The sequence below is a fragment of the Glycine soja genome, chromosome 16, assembly GCF_004193775.1.
Source record: "Glycine soja cultivar W05 chromosome 16, ASM419377v2, whole genome shotgun sequence".
Lineage (NCBI taxonomy): Eukaryota > Viridiplantae > Streptophyta > Magnoliopsida > Fabales > Fabaceae > Glycine > Glycine soja.
In genome coordinates this window covers 37455491-37480692 of record NC_041017.1, presented here as the reverse complement: position 1 = coordinate 37480692, position 25202 = coordinate 37455491, and the positions used below count along the sequence as shown (strand labels likewise).

The 25202-nt window shown below is 32.4% G+C and overlaps 4 protein-coding genes across 7 annotated transcripts; 1 reads left to right on the top strand and 3 right to left on the bottom strand.

The window, feature by feature from the left end:
• Positions 1-353: 353 nt before the first annotated feature.
• LOC114391275 lies at positions 354-4069 on the bottom strand. Of its 2 annotated transcripts, none has more exons than XM_028352353.1 (6): positions 3870-4069; positions 3686-3756; positions 2775-2823; positions 2563-2669; positions 1052-1134; positions 354-951 (listed from the first exon to the last, which is right to left on the bottom strand). In XM_028352353.1, exons 1-6 carry the CDS (start codon positions 3916-3918, stop codon positions 648-650), a joined length of 663 nt encoding a protein of 220 aa, XP_028208154.1. In that variant the 5' UTR covers positions 3919-4069; the 3' UTR covers positions 354-647. The 2 variants fall into 2 exon arrangements, with proteins under 2 accessions (XP_028208154.1, XP_028208155.1); XM_028352354.1 differs by having other exon boundaries at positions 2775-2862; positions 3870-4068.
• Positions 4070-4987: 918 nt separating this feature from the next.
• On the bottom strand, positions 4988-10638 carry LOC114390281 (abietadienol/abietadienal oxidase-like). Of its 2 annotated transcripts, XM_028350987.1 has the most exons (10): positions 10505-10638; positions 9352-9621; positions 7971-8295; positions 7719-7868; positions 7122-7361; positions 6910-6993; positions 6581-6659; positions 6254-6375; positions 6036-6163; positions 4988-5326 (listed from the first exon to the last, which is right to left on the bottom strand). In XM_028350987.1, exons 2-10 carry the CDS (start codon positions 9573-9575, stop codon positions 5221-5223), a joined length of 1458 nt encoding a protein of 485 aa, XP_028206788.1. In that variant the 5' UTR covers positions 9576-9621; positions 10505-10638; the 3' UTR covers positions 4988-5220. The 2 variants fall into 2 exon arrangements, with proteins under 2 accessions (XP_028206788.1, XP_028206789.1); XM_028350988.1 differs by lacking the exon at positions 10505-10638 and having other exon boundaries at positions 9352-9851.
• Positions 10639-15125: 4487 nt separating this feature from the next.
• LOC114389153 lies at positions 15126-20309 on the bottom strand. Of its 2 annotated transcripts, XR_003661709.1 has the most exons (6): positions 20059-20309; positions 19008-19167; positions 17661-18042; positions 16200-16834; positions 15425-15844; positions 15126-15289 (listed from the first exon to the last, which is right to left on the bottom strand). XR_003661709.1 is itself a non-coding variant. In XM_028349769.1 (5 exons), the coding sequence occupies exons 1-5, from the start codon at positions 20138-20140 to the stop codon at positions 15730-15732; spliced, it is 1374 nt and encodes a 457-aa protein (XP_028205570.1). In that variant the 5' UTR covers positions 20141-20309; the 3' UTR covers positions 15126-15729. The 2 variants fall into 2 exon arrangements, 1 of the variants encoding a protein (XP_028205570.1); XM_028349769.1 differs by having other exon boundaries at positions 15126-15844.
• Positions 20310-22360: 2051 nt separating this feature from the next.
• On the top strand, positions 22361-24890 carry LOC114390335 (probable leucine-rich repeat receptor-like protein kinase At1g68400). The gene is made up of 3 exons (XM_028351035.1): positions 22361-23418; positions 23631-24020; positions 24106-24890. The coding sequence occupies exons 1-3, from the start codon at positions 22497-22499 to the stop codon at positions 24702-24704; spliced, it is 1911 nt and encodes a 636-aa protein (XP_028206836.1). The 5' UTR covers positions 22361-22496; the 3' UTR covers positions 24705-24890.
• Positions 24891-25202: the final 312 nt, after the last annotated feature.

The window sequence follows — 25202 nt, the reverse complement described above, 5'->3', positions numbered from 1 at the left end:
TTCATATCACAAAACCAAGGATGAGGTGGAAACACATAATAAGGCACGCTAGCCAAGAGATAGGTCGAAGAGGTAACAAATATCACAAAGAAACTCAAGTGTGATCATTTTTATTGTGAAGAGTTTGGGAATAAAGTTGTTCCATACTGAATTTGACTCAACTGTAATTTCCGAGGCTAGGATGCAGGTTTATTTATTATTATCATTCAATGATGACAACAAAAATAGAACTTAAAAATCTTGGAAATCATAACTGATATTTTGGCCGTAGGAAACTACGTACTCGCGTTTGTCAATGTTAATGTTAAATTTTGCATCAAGTTATCTATGCTACAAGCCACGACCATAATATATATGGGTTCCGAATATGTAAGTCCTCCATGAACCCCCAACATACTTCAAGAATTAACAAAACTGGCACATTAAAATTCGATGATCGCATACAAAACTGTATCTTGGATCTAGTTGTATAGTAATGGGCTAATACTTCATTTTCTTTTCCCACCCTTCATACAAGGAACTTTTTATACCTAAACACTACAATTTTTAATACTTTCTCTGATTAAATCAAGCATTCTGTACTAAAACTACAACCTACAAAGACAATGATGGAAAGCACTGATCTGCCATCAAACTGCAATTGCCAGTCATTCATCATCAGAACTATCATATGCCAGGCCCAGTAATCCCCCACCAGAGCTTTCAACCTTAGGCTTAGCTTCGGCTTCTTGTGACCCTAATGAAGCATGTTCCTTTGCTTTCTTTGATCCAGACAAAGATTGTTCCTCCACTTTCTTTGTTCCTGGTAAAGACTGCTCCTTCTCTTTTGAAGAATCGTGATCAGGCTTACGATTTGTAACAGGAGCATTACTAGCAGGGGTTGACTGATTGCTATCACATCTTGGCCGCTTAGGTTTAATCTCAACGACTTTCTTCAGCAGATCTTGCTGCCTATAACAAAAATACAAAAATACTATCAGCAACACTGAAGCCAGAAAAAGACAAGGAAATGCATATTGCATAGAGGGATAAGAGGGATTGGAAGATTTACCTGATCCCACTTTTGGGTTTCGGCTCAACCCGAAATGCCAGAGGTACTGACGTGGGTGAAGAATCTGCTAAACTTGCAGCTCTGTATTCATTGGTCAAGGGGAAACAGAAGAATATATACAACTTAAGCACAAGCAATTGTATCAGAAAAACTTTACCACTACATTTAACATAGCTTTCACAAACTATGAAAAGGGGCAAATGAATAAGTTAAAAATTCCTAGATTGCATTTGGATAAATCAATTCAGTACATGTTATTAGGATCAGACAACCATATTCAAAATGTAACACCTGTTTAAATTTATTGAATCAAATTGCCAGACTAAAAACAATATCTCATACAGCTTGAAGTATATACTTCAGTCATGCTAAAAGAAAGATCCTACTCCTAATCCTACATAATTTCTTCACCAAATGTAGGATGCGAGATTCACAGCATAATTTTTAAAACTGAACCAGAATGGCTAGTTTGATTGGATTGACCATGAACCAGCCTAGTGGACAGTCCAATCAAGCCTGAATAGCATTAAAAGCCAGCCCTGAACATGCTAAACTGGCTGTGAACCGATCTAACCCTGTGGACTGACATGTGAACCAGCCAGGGTTTGACCAGTTGAATCAATGCAAGCTTAATGGGCCCACAGCTAAAAACATGCAGATAGGGATTCAAACTCAGTGCCTCACAATTAATGCATCTAGCATCGTACCACCAAGCTAGAGGTCAGCTGTTAGAAGTACAAGTAAACCGTTATATTAATTATATATTATATATGTTTAATACATGAAAATAATTTGAGATTTTTAAAAAAGGAATAAAACTTGGATACTTTTATACCCAAATGTGTTCAAGGAATAATTTTACTCATAGAAATCTGTTTATTATAGCACATATTAAATATTTATACAGAGTAACATTTATTTATTGTAATTTTGTAATCATTGATTTGTCATAAATTGCTTCTATTATTATAGATTTTTTAAATATATTATCTCATACTTCTACTTATATACTTAACATATACATTTTATACTTTTCATATACTATCATACTGTAAAAGCTAACATACCCTGGTGCCAAAGGGCTAGTCACTATGTGAAGGTATGGAGGAGGGTCATTGTACGCAGCTTACCCTTGCAAATGCAAAGAGATTGTTTCCGGATTCAAACCCATGACCAACCGATCACCAAGGTGCAACTTTACCGCTATGCCAAGGCTTGCCCTCATGTATACTAATCATAGTATTTGTCAGTTTTTTCAAAATCATCTGGTTCAACCCACCCAAAACCTTAAACATATCCCATTACCAGTTCACAGTCAGATCCAGTTACTGATTTACAGTTTCAAGCATCATTAAGAAAATAAGATGACTCTGATCAAACATTAAGAACAATACGTGCAAGAGTGACACAAGATACTTGTAGTAGTAGGACATAAAAATCAGTATCAAATCAACCCAAGATGAAGAAGAAAACATGGATTGTTATGTGTCGCAATGACCACAAAAGGATATCTTAAATGCAGCAAATGCCCGTTTTTCAGTGCGACGCAGGAGGCGCTCTGCATCCTCCTCGGCTTCCATTTGCTCCTTGAGATAAAGTAGATCATCACTGTCCAAGGCTGCATATTTAAACTTTAACAAGGGAAGAAGTAAACTAAAGAAGCATGTGAAGCGGGAAGTGCAAGCAACACAGACACACAAAAGCAGGGGAAAAAGAGCTGTACCGCCTCGTCCATGAAGGTAACCTCCGCGCTCCCCAGCAACCTCTTGCATCTGCTTGCATCAGCCACCCAATACAGGAAGCCAATATCCCTGCCGGGGCATGTTATCAGCAAAATCCCTCAAATTGCACAAAAAATTGCTTGAAAGTTGAAAACAGCAAAAACAGGCAGTACATAACCAAGAGAGAAAACCAACACAGAAGAATTACAAAATTCTGCTTTGCAACACTTATTAATCAGGGATGGTGAAGTTCAAAGAAGCCACCTACAAAACTATACTATTACGTGCCCAATACAGATTCCTCACTTAGGTACAAATCAGTCCATCCATAACACCAAGTTTCTTGCTGAGTTGTTCTGTCCATTACTAGAAATGAAGCAAACTGCTACTTCATTCAAAATTTGTTCAATGTTTGATTTTTCTGCTTATCTTAGTCAGGACATTATGCAAATTGTATTTACATTAGCCTTTTAATACTTTTTTCTTATACTTATAGAATTCTCTAAACGATATACCATCCCATATCCGTACCATTGATGTAGAAATTTGGTCAAATCCTAGTACCCGTACCATACCAATGCTAGTAACCATATCGTGCACCACAGCTAAAAAGCTTATTCTAAAGTAGCCATCCCAAAGTCCATACAACAATCAAAGAATAGTCTCATAAATAATCACAGAAACTGTATTTTGGGCATATCGCAAATGCATGAAAGCTAATTCCAAAATACCATCAAACATTACAAATTAAAAACCCTTAATTATAAGGATTAGTTACACAAAGGATCATATATTAGATTAGTTTGAACAGCAAAATAAAGTATACTTGCAAAGGGGTACCAAAGTACATATTATATTAATATTAACGTCCACACATATAAAAACAGAACGGATGGTGAACCAATGCGCTAACCTTTGCAACCATGCGTTGGAAAGTAATGTCTTCATCGTCAATCTTATCTTTTCCCTTACCCCATTTCTTATCTGCGAAATTGACACATACCCAGTAATCAAAATCCACGGAAAATGAAAACTTTAAACAACAACAACGACCAATTGAAAAACTTGAAGAAAAAAATTAGGAATGGAATGAATACCTTTGGGGTCGCTGAGGTTGGTGTATTCACGAACTTCTCTTCCTGCCATCTTCAACAGTTTTCTCTCTGTCTATGTAGAATTTTGTCTACTATGAGTGGAAGCTGACGGGAGAAGAGTGAGAGTCTGAATTTTCGATTTGATTCCTCGCTGCTGCGAGCGAGAGATCCTCAAATTGAATGGGAAGATATAGGACGCTTCTAGAACATAACTGTCTTCTTTTATAGTACTTTCATCTCACGACAAAGTAGTGAAAACTAAAAACTATAATTTTTTTTAAAAAAAAATTTAGAGGTAAATTTAAAGGAGTTGATTAATCGAAGTTAGGTTAAAAAAATATAGAAAACGAACAGTTCAGGATTAACAAGGACAGAATAAACATGTATATTTTAGGTTATTTAAGTTTCTAGTTCTTCAATATCTTCATATATTAATTTTTAGTTTTTAATTTTTTTTATAACTTTTAGTTCTCTATTATTTTTTTCAGTATTTTTTGTCTTTCTAAATTTCATTTTTCTTTTTTTACTCCTTCATTTTTTTATATAACTCAAAATTAATCTCAAATATAAAATAAAGGAAGGACTAAAATTAACAAATGAATTAAAAATATTGATGGATAACTATTGAAAGATTAAAAAATGTCAAAAAAAATAGGGACTGAAATTTTGAATTAAAAAAGTCAAGAAATTAAAAACTTAATTAACTTTATTATGATATTTTTATGTAGCTAAACATGTAATATGATCCTTTCATGTTAACTTGAAATAAATTTAATTTAAATATATTGAGAATGTAATATTTTCATCTAATATTTAAAAAAAATAGTATTATCAAATCTTTTTTTACTAATATTATTATCTAATCATAATATATTACTTTACAGTGTTATCAAAGAATAATATTTTTTTATATAAAGTAATAAATATAAAAAAAAACTAAATAACAAAGTTTTAGTAATAATTTTAGAAACTAAAACGATATTTCATATTTGTAGGAATTGAATTAATCAGTATTTGTACCTTCAAGGACTAAGTTAATGTATTACTTGAAAAAAATATAATAAAAGCAAATTTGTCTGCACAATGGACTATGGAAAAAATGAAGAAAGAAGAAGCACCCCTAGACTGAACTGTTGTATACTATACACCCTTTTATAAGTAATATACATATTACAATATAAAAATACAATATACATAAATTTATACATGGCAAGTGACAACAGAATTTAAACTCTGAAACACATGTTGTTGGGAGAACTGAGAGAGTACTCAGCAAAAACAGTGGCCAGAGAAAACAATTACTGAAAAATAGTAGAGAACTAGGTGGATTCTGAAGTGAAGATGGTGCCATCTTTTAATCTGTTTCATTATCATGTCTTCTCGTCAGACGAATTTCAAAACCATTCACCAATCGAGCAGAGGGAAAGAAGGACATCCTATCTTCCTTGATTTGTGTCCATCTGTTAATGAAAACATTCAACGAATCAGCTATGGTTAGATTTGTTAGTTCATGCTTTAACAAAAAGTTATGATTACTATTATATAAAATTCATGTAGAATTCATAAACCCACATTTTCTAGTGGAACTTTATGAATATCAGTTAAGATGAGTGTTAACAACATAGTTACTAACTTTCAGCATATTTTTTTTATTAGTTGAAAATTATGTAAGTCCTGCTAGTTTAAAAATAGATCCCACAAAATAAAAGATGAGACTTGCATGTTTAGTAAGATACACATAAATTTTAGCTAATAGAAAAAGTATTGTATAGGAAAGAGGATTATAAAAAGTGTGTTGGTAACATTTATCTTTCAACAAATAATAAAAATAATTTAAAAAAGTATGTGAAAGAGAATGCTACTAACATTCTTGGAAATGAGAAGTGTTTTAAACACAAATTATTATATACTTTTAACATATTTTTCACTAGTGATTAAACTTTATTAAAAATTATAATGAGATTAAGAGTGTGTTTGGATTGATGTTATTAACAAACGTATTCTCAATTTTTCATGTAAAATCAAACAAAATCATAAAAGTTATAAAATGCATTTCAAAGTTGAACCAAATACACAATAGATAAGAAGTAGGACACATGACATCAAGAATAAAGAATAAAGAGGAGGCATTTCTCATTCTCAAATACCAGAGAGAAAGAGGGGCATTACCTATAGGTAGTTACGAAGTAATGAAGAAAAAAAGCAATTTGGAGGCGAGCCAACTCTGTTCCTGGACAGAATCTAGCACCTCCTCCAAAGGGTGCATAGAATGGACTAGTTCTCCAATTTCTCTTTTCCTGCATTGAGAGGATAGGAATTAAGAAAGAAAAGAAATTAAAGTACAAAAAATTACATATAGTATGCACCAAAATGGTATGTGGACTAACCTCGTTCTCAGGTTCCATCCATCTCCAAGGATTAAAATTTAGAGCTCCACTGTATACATTCTCATCTAAATGGACTGCTGAAAGAAATGGAACCACAAAGCACCCTTTGGGAATAACAAAATCTACTCAAATGCAGATAAGTTATAGTTAGTAGACTATTGTAAAACTTCTACATATGCACATAACCACATACCGTGGTTGCAACAGTAGAATGAATCAATAGTAATAACTAATAAATAATTAAGTTTCAATATATCTTAGGATGTAAATGTAAAAGAAAAACTCTTTTAGACGAACTTTGCATATCGTTTACACTCAATTTTATACCTTGGTACTGAACGTCTTCTTTTGCTTCTCTCATTAACCAAATTGCAATACCCCCAAGTCTTAGTGTTTCATCAATAACCTGTTAGTGGAAGACAAAAACAAACGTTAACACACTATTTTCTATTATTGAATAATGAATATATAGACTACGAGTTTAACTAATATCAGTCACAAGAAAATACTTAAGATATAATACAAAAATCCTAAAGAGTGAACCCTATTGAGAACTTAGTAATTTCTTCTCATGTCAGCCTTTTAATTGTTGTGTTGCAAAATACTTCAATTCCTCACTTATCTTAGTAATTTAGAGTGAAAATTTAATCACTTACACATTGAGTGAATGACATTGCTTTATAATCCTGCCATGTAAGAAATTTATCTCCAGAATTACTCCTCAGAGAATCATGTTCATCCTGTCCATGAGAAAAATTAATAAAAAAATATTTTTCAGTTTAAATATCAGAGAAATCCCCTAAGATAATGTTTTATGTACCAAATAAACATATAGGGAAAAAATTTCAGGAGTAGTTATTATATATACCAGCAGTTGCTTCATGGCTCTAGGACATTGAGTAAGGAAATAGACTGCAAAGAGCATTGTTTTGGTGGTTGTTTCATTTCCCGCAAAGAGAAGATTGATAATGAAGTCTGCAACAGCATCATCAGGCAAGCTTTCTTCCTCTAATAATCTTCCAAGTACACCATTACCTTCAATAGAAGCACCATTTTGTCTGTGTACCTCTATGGTCCTGTTTATCTTGCTTATGATTTTCTCCCTGGCCTGATATTCATAGAATGTGATTTTCAGTACCATTTGACATTTTAATCCCATCTAGTAAGATTATTTTTAGAATCATATTTTGTTAAAGTAATTTCATTACTAGATTAATGGCCTAATAACAATCTTTAAAGGGACATAAGGGTGCCCTGTGATAAATTTGAATATTAACGTAACTATGAGAAGTTAAAATTGAGTATTTCAAGTTTCATTACTCCATTTAAGATGTTTTTTTAGTTTACTCATCGAAGGAGGTGATCATGAGAATAACAAATTTATTTCTTTAAGCTATAGTTTAAAAAATCAAATAGTTGTTTTTGTATTTATGTCTGTATGCTTTTAAAAAAGTTCTCATTGTACCTTCATAGCAGTGTGGTATGCATAGCCAGGGATGTTGATGGGAATGGATAAACAACCATCAACAAAGCCAGAAAACAGCTGAGCCATTTCATTAACTTGAGACTCACTTGAAACCCCCAAAAGTTGATTAACCATTAAATGTATAGCAACCTGAAGTAAATCATGTAAATATTAATCGAAAATGAGTCACTGGCATTAAATATTAGTGGTAACCTTACATACACAAACACATCATTAGTTGAAATTATTTACCTTCCTACAAACATCCTGGAGAAGAATGACTTGGTTGTTGTTAAAATTGCTCAAAGTTTGGAGCATGACCTTTTGTACATCATTCAAGAAATGGAACTTAAGCTTCTCTAGGCGCATCATGTTGGAGGCAATTCCATGTAGCTTCCTTTGTTGCTCTCCTTGCACTGTGATCACACCATTTTTACCAACCAAATCTCTGAAAGATTTTGGGTAACTTGACTTAAATAATTTGCCTTCGTTTTGCATCACAAACCGGTTGAAGCTTGGATCTGCAGACACCACTGCCCATTTTCCAAATAGGCTGCAAGAAAATATCTTACCATACCTGTGCCAAATGAAGATTTCATTTATTAGATTGGTTTTCACAAACCATGTTACTGGATTTTGAAGCTCTTTCAAATTACTCTCTTAGAAGCAGCTTAGTTTCCAAATAAAGTGAATTCTAAAGAATGACCCTCTTCAGAGCATTTTTCATAAGGGACAAAACTTAGTACTTAGCTGCTTTAGGTGTGGTTCTCCGATTAGAATTAGAGTTTCACCACCTATATTGACATTTAATGTAAACCTTCATTACCAAGATAAAAACTTCAATTCTAATTAGAAAACAACATTAAAATTACAAAAAGAATTGCATCTAAGTTTTGTCCTTTCATAAGGCCTATGATTGGCTTTAGACAACAAGAAGTTCAGATTCAAGAAATATTGGAGGAAGCTAAAATTCATTCTTGGAAATGGTTAAGAGGGAGGCATAAAGGTTTCTGCTAGTCTTTATCAGACTGGCTGTTAAATCCAACAGCTTGTATGGGAGCAATATGAACATTATGAATTTTAAGGAAAAATGTGACGCTAAGTGCAGATCTGATGTTTCAGTTTGGCTAGAGGAATTAAGAAGTTCTGAAATATATCCTCCTGGAATACATATCTGTTTCAGTTTGGCTCAATATGTGCTCGGGGAATAGATGTGGTTGCAGAAGGGAATAACAGCTAATGTCTTTATAGTAGTTAGCTGTTGTATTTATTCAATTATAAATATGTAGGGGTTGGTTTTCGAGGATTGATGAATCAGCTGCTGCTATCTTCATTTTTTCAAGTTTACAGGGAATTAAATCAGGGTCTGTGCTGATATTGATAAAAATTAGTGATCACGGCTTGTGGCCTATCCAAGACTTCTGTTAAATAAAATCTCTTTTGCTGCTAAATAAAATAAATAAAACACGAGGCCTATGATTAGATTAATCAGCTCTTATAAATTGAGAATTCAACCTTTCAATAATTTATTATCTGACTAGTAACTTAGATTCCAAATCAACCAATCTCAACTATTTCAAAAGCTAGAATATGTAGCACTTATTCTGTTGTGGCAAATTGGTAGTAATTATACCTTTTCACCATTTCTTCAACAAACTGAGGAGGATGAGAACTTGCAACAGCATTGTACCAATTGATGCTGTCACCAATCAAAGGCCAGCCTCTCCTTCCTGGTGGTAATCTGCATTTGCTTTTATCTTCCTTCCTTAACTTGAATTGAAATAGTTTTGCAAATATTGCTGTGGCCAATATCACAGTGATCATAACTAGCCATGATTCTGAAATATTTTCTCTCATTTTCTGTGTGGAATAAAATGGAGAGAAAAGCAAATCACACTTCAGCCTGCCAGAGAAAATTGAATATTCATAGTGAACCAAACATGGTAATCATTTGCCAATGCAAATGTGAACTAATTATTAAAAAAAGGAAAAGAAAAGGAGGAATTTATAAGGGGCTAACACGCCTAGTTGACTAAACTTATGAAGATCTGGTAGGGCCATGTTAACTTAGTATTTTACATGGACAAACCATTTCCAGAATCTATTTTATTAAAACAACTTTGAAACATGTAAAGATACAATGAAGTTAAATAAAATAAGTTGTGTCGGAGAACTATAAAATTCCACATTGAACAAAGCAAAAAGTGTATATAAGCATAGAAGGGTTGAGTTCAATTGGTTTGAATTCTTTTGGACAAATACACTTCCCGTGTTTGATACAAATACAACATAGTCCACGCTCTCCCATTAGGCCCACATTCACATTTCTACATGTTAATTGACTTAGTATTTTACATGAACAAATCATTCCCAGAATCTATTTTATTTAAACAACTTTGAACATGTAAACATACACGAAAATTAAATAAATAAAAAAAGTGGGAACAAGATCACAATCTGACAGCATTATTAATTTGGAGAATATGAATCAATTTTTTTGTCTTAACATTCAATCTAAAGGATAATCACAGGTCTATTACGCGGCTACCACCCATAAGACTAACAATTTTTTTACTATATCTAAGATTTGCTGACTTTTCATAATCTCACAAAACTTCACATCCTAACAACCAGATGATAGATACTATGAATCTTTATGGTGTGAGAAAAACAACCTAGTTGATGATGAAAATTAGAGCAAATTAAAGTTGAGAAAATAACGTTGATACCCTGCAAGAAAGAATGGTCAAACTGCAAAGGCTCTCAAGTAATTAATGTCTAGTCACCTTATAATTCTGCCAATGAAGTAGTAATAGTCACTGCATTTAAGAACTTGCTGTGTGCTCTTTAGAACTAAGAAGCTTAGCTAGATTTGAAGAGAAGCATGGAGAAGGAGAGGGAAGAAGCTGTGCTTGTGATGACTTTGTAATATTGGAATATATAAGCAAAAAGGGTCTCTTAACTGGTCCAAAGTGCTATTGGTGTGCATTTAATAATGTCATGAACTCGTCTGTTCAAATTCGTGAGCACAAAATAAGGTGCATAACCATCAACTAGTAGAGGTTGTCATCAAGAAAAGTTAGCTAGAGAGTTTGACTTGTCCTTTTTACGCTGTGTAGTTATGTAGCAATGCATTAATCAATGTGCCATATTCCTGTGACGCAAGACACGCATTTTCTGAAGGAAAAAAAATCATATGAGCAAATATTCTAATTAGATCGAGTATCATATTAATTTATACTATATAAATAGTAGGAAAGACCTTAAATAAGTGTGTTTCCAGCAATCTAGAATAGACAGAGACATAATTGACAACCATCAATTAATGTAGGTAACTAGAAGTAGGAGCCACAACTCTACACATCTCCCACATTTAAATCTAATAAGCGAAACAGCAAATTTATGGTGCTCTAAGGTTTTTCAGTAAATCAAATTTATAATATAAAAATTAAAAGAAAAAAGGTTATGGACTTACACAGTTATCAATCATGATAAATTTATTGATTTTTAAAATATTTATCTTAAAATAATTAAAACAATAATTTATGAATGTCAATAGATAAGTATTAATCTCAAAAACTAATACAACAATAAAGATAAAGCTTTTTCCCATTAAGTGGGCTACATGAATCTAATAATGTCAGAATGTTTTTTTTTAATGTATATGTAGACAATTATTCACTTAAATTTCTATAAAACTTTTACATAACTTCCTTTAGATTTTTTTTTTTAGAACCAAGAATATTTCTCAATCAAGAGCTAAGGACTAGCTAGTATCTCAGAAAATTAGTAATTGACTCTTGAGAGAGGGATATCGTGATTCACCTTACAAAAATCTAAAAAAATTAATGTAGAAGCTTTATAGAGTCATTACCAGGCTATGCAATTGGAAAGTGATCCTACTACTATCAAAGTTGGGGATATATTCTCTCATGTTTGATTTTCATATGACCTTTTCATGTGAAAATTTTATATTTATATTTCTTGTATTTATTAAATTAAATAGGTGGTGCGTTATTAATGCTTATGAATATTTAAGAAAAAATTTAAATACAGAATTTTCACAAGATAAAGTCGTGTGAAAAATTAACATAGGAAATATTCTGCGGGGTATTGGGGTTTTATCTTGGAATTTGTTAGCAAGGGAGGATAGCTGTTGTCATTTCATTTTCTGATTGTATTGGCTTGTTAATGAACTTAATTTAGGTATCTCATGTACTGCCAGGGACGTGTCTTGCTTTAATAGTAATGAAACTTTGCTTATAAAAAAATTGTCTACAAAGAGATAGATATAACAACGTAAACAAGACCTTTCATATTTAAAATATTAGATTTTTTATCTTTTCACCTGACCTCATGTAACAAAAAAAAAAGGCCTAATCCATTCCGTTTCCTAGGTCACAATAATGGAAATGAAGAGTTGGGATATTATGGAACCACTAAATGGACCAGTCAAAGTAGTAAAGGCTTTGAATCCCATTTTTAAGGCCTTTTTCTAGGAATGAGCACCCTAAAGCGATGCAGTAAATTATTTAAGCATATATAAATGTTAAAGGCTTATTGGGTGATTGATGTGCACTCAATTATTATAAATGCCAGCAAGAGCCAGTCATGTAAACAATGCCAGTTATGTCAGCAAACTAGTGTAGTTTGCTTCAATAGAATACAAAATAATCAAAGGAGAATTATATTTATAGATACCCTTATAGCTTTATTAGCAATTCAAATTAAGATTAGTTATTCATCATTTACATATTGCTCTAATTAAGTAAAAAAAAAGTATTCACAAAGAAAATAAAGTGAAAAAAGTGACCACATATTATAGAACTCTAACAGAGATGTAGAAATAGAATGTTATTGTATAGGACTGAATCATTAATTTTGTGTACAAGTGTGCTTACAACATGAAAGTAGAAGGTGAATATAACCCTAGTAACAGAATGAAGATAACCAGCGAAGCTTCTAACTAATTGTAGCTCACATATAGTCCCTGTTATCAACCACTCCATTTCACTGCCACAGTCAATAATAAGCACTCAGCTTTTTGTGCTTATGCATTATAATCCAATCTTTAACAAGTCATTAGTTCAAATAGTACTAGACTCGGTATTCTTAAAAAAAGTCTTGAGTTTAAATTTTATAGAAAAAAAATGTGATTGAAAAAAAAAAAGAATTTCACTAAAGATGATTTATCAAATTTTTTGATGGAGATTAATTTTCGACAAAACTAGTGATTATTATTTATTACTAATAACATAATTTAATATTTTTTAGCTTGTGAGGTATATGAGCATTATATAGAAAATCATGACTTATAAGATGCAAGTTTGAATCTTGTTATTGATGTATAAAAAACTTATTATTAATTTTTTAAGTACCATAAATTTATTTAAAATTACTCTTTGAGCTTTGAAATTTGTCAAGACTCTTTGATGAACTCTCTATATCCAACTCACCTAAATTTTCTTACATAAAAAAAAAAAAAAGAAATTAACAATATAACCTTAAAAGTTGCATTCATATGTATGCTCCTACCCCTCCTCCCTCTCAGTCTCAATCATGATAATCACCAATTTGATTGCAATTACTTCCTAATTATGTCACTCGGATGCTTTGAGAAATGGACGATATTATAATCATTTTCGTTATTAATAGCCTTAAGTCACATTGAATGTTTGTCTAGATTGAAATTTTGTATTGAGAGCATTCCAATGTTTTGGGGGGAGCTAATATGAAATGTTGATTAGTGAACTAAACTGAGATGCTAGAACCAAATATTAAATTGACGTTGCGTTTATTTAAAACAGTTGAGAATTGACGTTTCTTGTTTGCAAAAGCCAGCACATTAATTTTATCAAGCAAATATCTTGTAGTGTTAGAATATACAAATTACTTTAGTTATAGTTATCTTGCAATACCAGCCAAGAACTGCCATTCTTTAATTTCATATTACAATGTTGTGGCAATGGTTCGGCTAAATGATGAAATCAGTGACGCAGTTTTGTCTGCCGTAAAAGAAATATAGCAGCATCCTACATGATCTCAACATATACTATTCAATTCAAGCAGGCGAAGAACAAGTATTAGTCTCTCATTCCCTGGCAATTTATAAATGCACACGTTTTGATGCAACATGGATCTTATTAACATTTTTCACTATATTAGATTTTAAAAAGTTAATAATAATAATTTCTTGCTATAAATAATTTTGTTGTAGACTAAATAAATATTATTTTTATAATTAGAACATATGGTCACCAATGCCAAAATTCACCCTCAAACTAAAGCTTATTTTTACATCCCCAGATTTTCTGTTTCGCTTGCAATTGATCCAATTTGAGATATATTTGATTTCCTTTTATTTTATACTTCTGCATTTGATTATAGCGACAGTTTTGATAATCACGGATTGATGCAGAAAAAAGATTGGTTCTTTTGTGCCAAGCATATCACCACACTCCCAAATTTCTTCTTAGCAACTACATTGCTTTCAAACTCCGGTTTCATAAAGTCGTAAAATAGTACATAAAATGTTCAAGTAGAAGTGTATCACTCCCTAGATTTTAGTAAAATTCAAATTGCAAAATTATTTAAATTAAATTAATAATAGATACATATTTAATTACTTACTTTAGAGACAAAATACAATGCAACTTGCAAGCCGTCATTTTGACATCAATATAAACAATATAGAACTTTGCAACTAACATCCCTTCATTGCGACACCAAGATAAGCCATATGGAACCTTTTTCACATGCTCCACTACCCTCCAATGTCTCCAATTCATTTGATTAATTTAATTTAGATTTGGTACCTCGTGAGTACATTAATCATTGCCTTTCTAAGTTAATGTTGCAAACTAGATATATCAATACAGCAAGAATTTTTTCGTAAACATACCATGTTGCATCACATTATCCTTACTCAAACCCCAACGCTATAATTACATTGAAAAATATCACGTTTCATAAAAACAAAATCCCATCGCTATTAATGAATACTACTACAGTTGCAGAACTAAATTTTATTGAACTGTCATTTAATGTGTATATGGGATGACAGAGAGCCAATCAAACAATACCCAGCTTTACATGTAATCTGAGACGTTGTTCTCTCTAGCAGATAGCATGGAAAAAATTATTTTATATTATATTACATTATTTTATATCATATCATATATTAAACAATGCATAGCTTTACCTGTCATTTATAACCTGAACAATCGTTTTGCCAGATACCAAAGTACTGAAAGTAGTTCAAATAGCAGATAGGATTCAAATTACTTGCACGAGTTTCCAATCACAGCCATTGGTTCTCAGTGCTAATGCTTTGCAAGTTTGGACCAAATAAAGCACATAATTTGGATGGAGGGTAATCAGTATATTTAATGATAGAAGTAAAAAGTATAATTTCAAAAACCCTACCAATTTCTTCAACTTATGAGTCTTATTATGCATGAGAAAAAACTGCAGTCCTTGAAAACCAATTATTCTCAAGTTGGTTATTCTTCGAATGCTATCCAAAATGCAAAAGCCTCCACATCTTTCGCACCATTTCACCCCTCCACTCTCTGCTCCTCAAATTCATATATGAACATACAATCCATAAACACAATTTGCATAGGGGAGTAAATTGCAAAATCATGCATTTTGTTTCCTATTATTCGCACCATATGAAATTCATTTACAATGGGAAGCTAACTTACTGGATTAGGAATTGAAGTACTGATTTCCCCCTTGATGGGGCCAATGGAATAGAGGAGCTAGAAACTCATGCAAATGTCTTGCATTTAAAATGAGCAGCCAGCTGGATCATATAAGAAACTTGGCGGCAAAACCTTTGGGAATGTTGAAGGATAGCAAGAAAAGAGAATAGAATTTGCACGACCATGCCCGCTACTAACAGGTCAAAAAGAGCCAGGAACATCATGAATCCTATACATACCATCTGCCGGTGTTGCAAAGTAAGATTGGGGTTCTTACAAGTTGCACCATACACCTTCATAAACCTTCATGACTTTTTCCAGATATTTAAGATGCCAGTGGCAAATGACTTCATATTTTCCCACAAAGTTGATTTCTGTGCACCCACTGCAACACTGGTCTCCCTTTTATTAGAGCTGTCCCTGGATATTTGAGAGAAAGTAAGCAACCTTAATATCCTATACAATATTTCAGTTAAAATTAGTCATGAAAAGAAATAGAGTAATATAAGGAAAAATGAAAAGGAGGGAAAGATTGTTTAAACTATTATTTAATTTGGACATTGTTTATCAATGTTTATGCACAAACACTGAGTGCCCATGGATATTTAACTGTTTGACTACATGTATGCTCACCATACTGAATTCTGTATCATTCCAATGATATTCACTTGTGAAGTAGTGTTGGTATTTTTCAAGTGATAATGCAAATAATCGCAATATTCTACTCACTATAATAATAAACCTATATAATTAAAGAAGATATGAAAGGACTTACATTTTGGACTCATCCAACTCTAAAGACCTATGAGATTGCCCTATTTTATGCTTTAGACCATCCACAGTATCTTGGTCTTTTATTGCATATCCTTTCTCAAATGCTGAATGTTTTTCCATATCAACAAACTTGGAATCATGGGTCTGACCTTCACTGCAACTACTTACAGATTTTTCAATAAAAGGAGCAGATAATCGGTCTATTTCTTCTTTTAGTGGGTGCCTTTCTTGAGTAGCAGAATCAGAAGAATTAGATACAGCCTCCTTGCTCTTCACATCATTTGGCACCTTGAGACTTGAATGCAAAAGCTCTCTAGATAGGTCTTCCAAGTCAGGTTGCTCCCTTATCTCACAATCTGCTTTTTTAATGCATTTTTCCTCCACTTTTTGATGATCTTCCACACGAACAAAATCATATTCACGGCCCTGAGCTTTGTCATAACCAGTACCATCATTTTCACTAAACAAAGGAGAATGTTCTCTTTCCTCTTGAGAATGTTCAGGTGCAAAAGAATCAGAATAAGTAGAGACAGCTTCCTCACTCTTAATATCATTTGGCATATCGAGACTTGATGGGTAAGGCTCCTTAGAAAACTTTTCCACAATATTACTTTCAGGTGCAATACAATGATTACTCTGTCATTATAACAGAAGGAAAATTATAAGTATTACAAGATAACAGCTTATTTTCTTAAGATAATAAAACATATTATTCAATAAATATTATTAAAAATAAAATGAATAACAGTGATGGTTTAGGGACCAGAACCAAATGGTGAAACTACAGACTAACAACAATACAACATAAAAAAAGAATATGCAATTTTGCCAGAGTAGATCAATTAGATTTAGAACATTTTTTTAAGACAGATTTAGAACATTTATCATTCATCTGCATTTGTTTGTACATGACTTCCTAATAGAATGCATTTATTATCATTAAAAAAAATCATAATTTATAAGCGCACTACCTATTTTGATGTTTGGTAGAGGATGAAGATAAGGTTATACAGATACAGTATGGCTTTAAGTTTGAAGCTTTGCAAATTTATGATCAGTTGAGTTTAGTACAAGTTAGAAATAAGAGTGAAAACGTATTCACAAATAAAATGTTTTCCACCAGAAGAACAGACCCTATTAGAGTAAACTAGAACAAATAAAATGTTCAAATTTCAGAATAGAATTAAATATCAACTATTAGAAGCATTAGACAATAGACATTAAGAACATCTTTTGTATCAGTAATGTATTTGCATTTGAACAAAAAACTGCAAAAATATAATTTATACTGATTTTACTTTTCTCTTTTGGCCTTTGAACTACAGTTAAGATATTTACAACCAAATAAGAATCAAACATAACAAAAATATACTCTGATCAAGTAGACCTAGGATCACTGCTTATCTGTAACTACTATATTTACTATATTCATAACTAAAAGCGATGCTAATGCAATGCTTACTGGTGTAGACATAATTTCAAGTTTGTCAGACAACCTCCTCTCCAAATAGGAAGTCTGTGGCTCTCTCTTTTCTTCAAGATGATCATATCCAGTGTTAACACTCTCCTTGTCATCTAAAACTACCGATTGAGAATCATCTTTGACAGGGCTTTCTTTTGCAATCTCAATATTACCAGATGGAACATTCACAGGTTCAGTGGTAAGTAGTTTACTCTCATCAAATTTCTTTCCCACAAAAAACTTATCCACACTGTTTGAAGAATTCATTTTAGACTCATATTCTAGCTCCAGAACGATTTCCCGGATAACATAATAACTGCCACCAACTTGTTTCTGGGTATCTGATATTTTTGGGAATTTCCCAGCATTCTCTGCTCTATACCTGCAGAGAGAAACAATATATATTCACTAACAAGTAATAAGACACAGTTCTACAATAACAGGAGTCCATATCATTGAATAGTTAACCAGATCCATAAACGGTGAATGTTTCTAACGTTGGCACTATTTCAAGAATAAAAGAAGGGACCTTCTAAGAATACCAAAATAAATTTCTCCATCTTCTTAGTATACTAGCAAAACCCATTTTTCACCACTGAACAGAGACAATTATAAAAATATGAAGGTTTTATGTATTCTGCTTTCTGTCTTCAAGGACCACCTTGTTGCACCTCAAGGAATCAAATTAACACAAAAGTGGGATAAGTGCAGATATAGGTTACTCCAGTATGAACTAAGATATCATAGGACAACTTAAAGAATTTATGTAAACACATTATTTCATTGTCAACCATAGACAAAAGATTAGCAATAAGCAGGACAGATCAATAAAAAACAAGTACTTAGTTCAAGCATGGCCACAAGAAACATTAAAAACATCTTCCTTTTTTTAATTCCTGCTAGCCATAATTTGTTCTATTACCCCTTATAATTTGTTAGGATGCAATAATTTTGTTGACATTTTCTTGTTTTGAACATGAAGCTGGATTATTTGCTTTTGAAATCCTTGCACAATGTCTTCTGGACCAAAAGATTAGGTCTCCAATACAAATTTGGATTTCGTATATATCTTCTGAATACTCGATATATCTGAATACTCAATATAAAGCATATACTAATTACTAAAAAAGACGAAAAAAAGGAGAAAAAATACAATACAATATAATAGACAAACTATTTTAATTCTAACTGCGTGTGAAAAATAGTCTGAAAAGGGCAGGTATTCTGTGATGCAAGCATCCCTGAATAATTGGTACACCAAAATGCCAGGATGAATCATAATGCAGGAAAGCAAATGTCTTGGAAGTTGGAAATAAAGCTTCAACATAAAAAGAAACAAAGAAATACTTGTTCACGAAAGACTCCACCATAGCTCTCCTTTGATGTCTTGGAACCCTTTTTTGGCCTTTTGGGGCTTCTGGTTCCTCAGAAGGGACAGAAGCAGCATGTGACCATCCACGCTGCTGGAATTTCGGCGGATCAGCAGAATAGCATACCTCATAGAATACTGTCAAACAACATAGTAGATATATAATCACATTATTCAACAACAGAATCAATATCTCAGTATTTAGTAATGCATTACAACCACAATTCCAAAGAAAGGCATTGCAAAACAGAATCAATACTAACAACTAGAACCTCCAAAATGTCAAAAATACCATTCACATTGATATGCTTCAAATAACACCAAAGCATTGATTCAACAAATAAAACTTAGCAAAACTACAAGAAGTCTCAACAGATGCTTTCCCGGAAAGCAACAATCAAGAGCATTAATGCAAAAGCTTAGTCATATTTCTTTCTGCTTGTGTGTAAAATGATGGTAATAAAGTTTGAAATTACGACCTCATGCAAACTACCCAAACCTTCCACCACTAGGCCGAACTCACCCTGTGTTTGGAAACACATTACAGGGCTGAGACGTGGATCCCTAAAGCAACTCTGTAGTTGCTTTAACTGCATTTTGACGTAAAAAAAAATCAGACGTGGATCCTTGATGCTATTCCAAACACGCATTCAATCCTCAAACAATTCCTCTTTTAATATCATTATCGTTTACTCTCCCCACCCTTTTTCCAAAGTCCATCCGAGCATAACAAACACCTCCAAAAAGAACCTCACAAACATAAGAAAAACATTACAATGTCATTGCCCTAATCCCCATTCTAGTTCAATTTCTAGCAGTTGAAACAAAATCATGGCACTAAGCCTAAACTCATTAAATCACCACGAAATAGGGTCTAAAACAATGCAATCAATTAATGAGCTCAGATTGATTTCTATGTCAGACCCAACAAAAAAAAAAAAACTTAATCTTAAATAACACAAAAATCTGAATAGAGGTGATTTGAGAAACACAAAAGAGGAAGGAGATAATAAGAGGGAAGAAAGTTACAGTGATTGGATTTGGGAGTGAAGTTGCGATTGGAGCGAAAGGAGAGGCCTTTAGTGGTTGCGAACAGAAGCTTCTTCCTCATCTATGTGACTGTGCTTATGCAGAGAGAGAAAGGGTTTAGGGTTTTGCAGGTTGAATCATTCAAATTTCAAAACGCGCAGAGATGAACATCGTTTAAGCGTTTCGCTATTTCCGAATTCAATTGGCGTCGTTTTCAACGGGCGTTGACTAATGCGAATATACATTATTTTAACCTTTGCATTCTAGGCAGTAAATATTTACTGATTAGTTATTGCCTTAAATATGCTTTTGCCTTTTATAATTTACTTTTTTTTATTTTGATCTTTATAATTTTTTGTTATTTTGATGGTTATATATTTTTTGTTTTTTTTTATAATTTTTAAAATTTAAATAATGACCTTTTAAAATTGTTATTATTTGTAAATCAGAATCGCCAATTAGATGTATAAAATAACAGTGCATTGATCTTAAAAATTAAAATATTAAATTGAACTTAAACCCTAAACCTTTTAATTATAGAGAAAATAAACAGAGGAACACAAAAATAATTTAGTCAAAAATATATTTAAAATCCTACTTTATAATAAGACATATTACATAAATAAACCAGTAAATATGTATATCTAAGTAGGTTGATTAGACCAAGCTATCTTTTTATAGGTCAATTAATCTAATCCTTTATGCATGCATATAAGTATATAATTTCAGGATATATATAAAAAAAACTTAACATAATAGTAAATATGATGACAAGGTTTAAATACTTTTTATCCCTCTATTTAAACAAGTTTTTTTAAAAAAAATTGATTCATCCTTAATTATTAGTGTTATTTTTTCAAACTACTCCCTTATTTTTGCAATAATCCTTTTTTTCTTTACTTAACTCAGGACTATAAAGCTAACTTGTCAACGCATCTATTTGTTCTTCTATTATCTCCAACTTTTGCTACAAGTTTTTCCCTAATATAATCAATGCATATATCAAAATCTGAAATTAAGTCCAGATGAAGTATTATGCCCTATTTGACTCACCTTTCATTTTTTAGGTTTAAGATTAAGAAATTCATTATATCTCATGAAAAAGTCCATTATAAATATTCATATAATTATTTACAGCAATGTAGCAAGAAGATACAACAGAACAAATGTAAAAATAATATATATAAACAGGTTCCTATCTATAAATGTTTCTATATCCCAATTATCGGCTGAAATGATGGCGTGATCAAATTAATTAATATATGGCATGCGTAGCCACGAATCCACGGCGATTAATCAGTGCTTATCTTTATCTTCCACGAAACCTTTATATTTTTAAATTACTTAGCTATAGCATAGCATAAAAGTCTTCACTAGTTATTGGCACAGTACTCTCATAAGCTCTTTAAGCTAGTTTTCAAAATATTTTATACTATTATTTTAATAGAAACCAAAAATGAATTGTGACACAATGGAATAATTCAGTCTTACGAGAAATTCCACAATTGCTTTGACATCTGTTAATTAATTTTCTTTAGTTAATGTAATGTAAATGTTTTATTAGTAAAATTGGTTTAGATAAATTATAATATAAATAAAAGTATGTCTTCAAAAAAGAAATGCCAAGCAATGCCATAAATTTTTATATGATTCAAAATTATGTGATCCTAGTCAATATATATGTGATATATGATCGATCACATTTTTTTAATTTAAGAGAAAAAGTTAATGTGAAGATTAGTCAAGATTAACTAGTTTTAGATTATCCAATAATTTCTTACTTTTTAACAAAATTTGTAATACAATTTGCAATACACTACTATGTATAATTTGTTAGGAAAATATTAAAAAAAAACATTAGAAACTATAAAATAATGAACGAAATTCATTACATAAAAAGTGAAACTTACAAAATTTTATAATTTTTAATAAATAATAAGAAAATGTGTTAGAAAATATTTTTTAAACATTTCACTTCTACAAAATGATACATGTTACTCTACCAAAGTACCAACCATAATAACGTTTGGGCTACCTTAGCCAACCACCAAGAAAATATGCATTTTAGAATATTGAAACAAGAAATTGGATAAAATAAGGTCGACAGGGTAAGCAACCATGAAAAATGTCCAAATTAAAGATCATTGACATTCCTTGCTTCCCACGATGTCACTACATTTGAAACAACAAACATTTCTTATTCATGAACAACTTAGTTACCAAATAAAAATGTGGAACAATGCATCATGCAGGATCCTATATAAAAGCTGTCATCTTATGTCACTATAATTAATATACTATAATAATGTTCACAGAGAAATTGGAAAACCTTGTTCAGACCGCTCCTGTGTCCTGTCTAACATTATGTTCGGCATCTTAGCACAACTTTACTTTATCAACATCGTCAAACTGTAAAATAATTAGAGACAAAAGAGGTTATGATATTATTCACACACTGGTCATACCTGGTTGGTTCAAAAATCCATGTCAACTTGTTTTGTGCAATTTTATCCACCATCATGAGCTTGGCATTTAAGGTAAGTCTTTTGTGCGTGATCTTGTTTGTGTCATTCAAATTCAACATGGTCTTGTGTATTGAACTTGAGGAATACTATCCAGAAGAAAGAGATGCTTTGATGCTCATAAGGGATTCTTTGAATTCTTCTGTCAATTTGCATGGGAATTGGACAGGCCCTCCTTGTATAGACAATCGTAGTAGATGGATTGGTATCACTTGTTCAAATTGGCATGTTGTTCAAATTGTTCTTGAAGGAGTTGACCTTAGTGGTTATTTACCTCCCACATTCCTTCTAAACATAACTTTCTTGAGCCAACTTGACTTCAGAAACAATGCACTTTCTGGACCACTGCCAAGCCTCAAGAATTTGATGTTTTTGGAACAAGTCCTGTTATCATTCAATCACTTCTCAGGGTCAATTCCGGTGGAGTATGTTGAAATTCCTAGTCTACAAGTGTTGGAGCTGCAAGACAATTACTTAGAGGGTCAAATTCCACCCTTTGACCAATCATCATTGACAAGTTTCAATGTGTCATATAATCATCTGTCAGGGCCTATTCCTGAAACTTCTGTGCTGCAAAGGTTCCCAGAGAGTTCATATGGTAATAATTCAGATCTTTGTGGAGAGCCATTGGATAAGTTATGTCCTATTGAACCTCCTGCCCCATCTCCATCTCCATTCCCAGCACTGAAGCCAAATAAGAGGAGGTTTCAAGCATGGATTGTTGCTTTGATTGGTGGTGCAGCTGCACTGATTCTTCTTTCTCTGATCATTATTATTGCTTTCATGTTTCGTAAAAGACGTACAAATGGAAAAGAATCAATAAGAAATGATTCAACAGGTAAGAATTATCTTATACATGTTAATTCCACCATTGATTTTCCTAACAGATTATTGCAATGCTATTTATGCAAACTTTCTAAGATAAAAAAAAATGTGACTAAACATTCGTCTAATAAATTTAGAATGTCATAACTTTACGACTCATTTAAGTACTAAAATGCAGTTTCATGCTGATTCAGGATTTCTAAATGTTTAAATTTTTTCATATAGAGTATGTTTTTAGGGCATGGGCAAAGAAGATGGTGTCTTATGCTGGGAACAGTGATGTTTCTGGAAGATTAGGGAAATTGGAATTTTCCAACAAGAAATTGCCAGTTTTTGACTTGGATGATTTATTGAGGGCATCAGCAGAAGTGCTAGGAAGAGGGAACCTAGGCATTACATACAAAACAACACTTGAAACAGGAACTGTTGTTGCAGTGAAGAGACTTAACCACATGAATGAACTCAACAAAAAGGAATTTCTCCAGCAGATGCAATTGCTTGGCCAGATGAAGCATGAAAATCTAGTAGAAATAATCTCCTTTTATTATTCAGAGGACCAAAAGTTGATCATATATGAATTTATCTCTGATGGCACTTTGTGTGAACTCCTACATGGTTAGTTCTGATTATTTCCTTCCTTAAACAACACAACATAACTAACTCAATACACTAATATTAATTCATAATCTTTTGGTGCTAGAGGGTAGAGGAATTGGAAGAATACCACTTGATTGGACCACAAGACTTTCCATCATCAAGGACATAGCAAAGGGTCTTGTTTTCCTTCATGACTCTTTGCCTCAACACAAGGTCCCTCATGCCAACCTCAAATCATCGAATGTCCTAATCCATCAAGATAGTAAAGGTTACCATTCCAAGCTCACAGACTATGGTTTCTTGCCACTACTCTCAGCCAAACAGAATGCAGAAAAGCTAGCCATAAGGAGGTCTCCAGAATTTGTTAAAGGGAAGAAGCTGACACACAAAGCTGATGTCTATTGCTTTGGCATCATTATGCTAGAGATTATAACTGGCAGAATACCTGGTCATATCCTAGGTGAAATTGAAGAAACAACCAATGATCTTTCAGATTGGGTAAGAACTGTGGTGAACAATGATTGGTCCACAGACATATTGGATTTAGAAATACTAGCAGAGAAAGAAGGGCATGATGCAATGTTGAAGTTGACAGAGTTGGCTCTAGAGTGTACAGATATGACACCAGAGAAACGGCCAAAAATGAGTGTAGTATTGGTGAGAATAGAAGAGATAGAGCAAATGAGAAAAGAGAATGACTGAAACAAATTTAAGTCACTGCAGCAGGATGTTTTATTGTCTTGCATGAAGTGTTTCATGCACCCCAAGAATGTCCTTGTATTAATCTGAACACTCAATTCATATGACAAATATGTACGGAGAACATTTTTTTCAGAAGAGATAATAATCTCTTTGATTTTGAGAAATTATTATTTCCATTGATTTTTATTTTTTCCTTTTTATGATTTTTTTTATTTAGATTTACTTTATGATTTAATTAAGCCAGATGACAGGTAATTATGTAGTCAACTTTATCCGGTAGGATAAGATTTTATTGTTATTGTATAATTTTACTTTAGAAGACCGTAATGACACACTAGTACGGATCATAACATATGTACCAAATACAGAGAAAGTATTTATTCACAGTTTTGGGATTGAAAATATGCCTTGTTCTAATAAATATCATCTGGGATCACCTTTCCAGTTGTACTTTTGTTTTCTCCCGTTTGCTTCAACTGTGTCCAGATTTTGGTACCT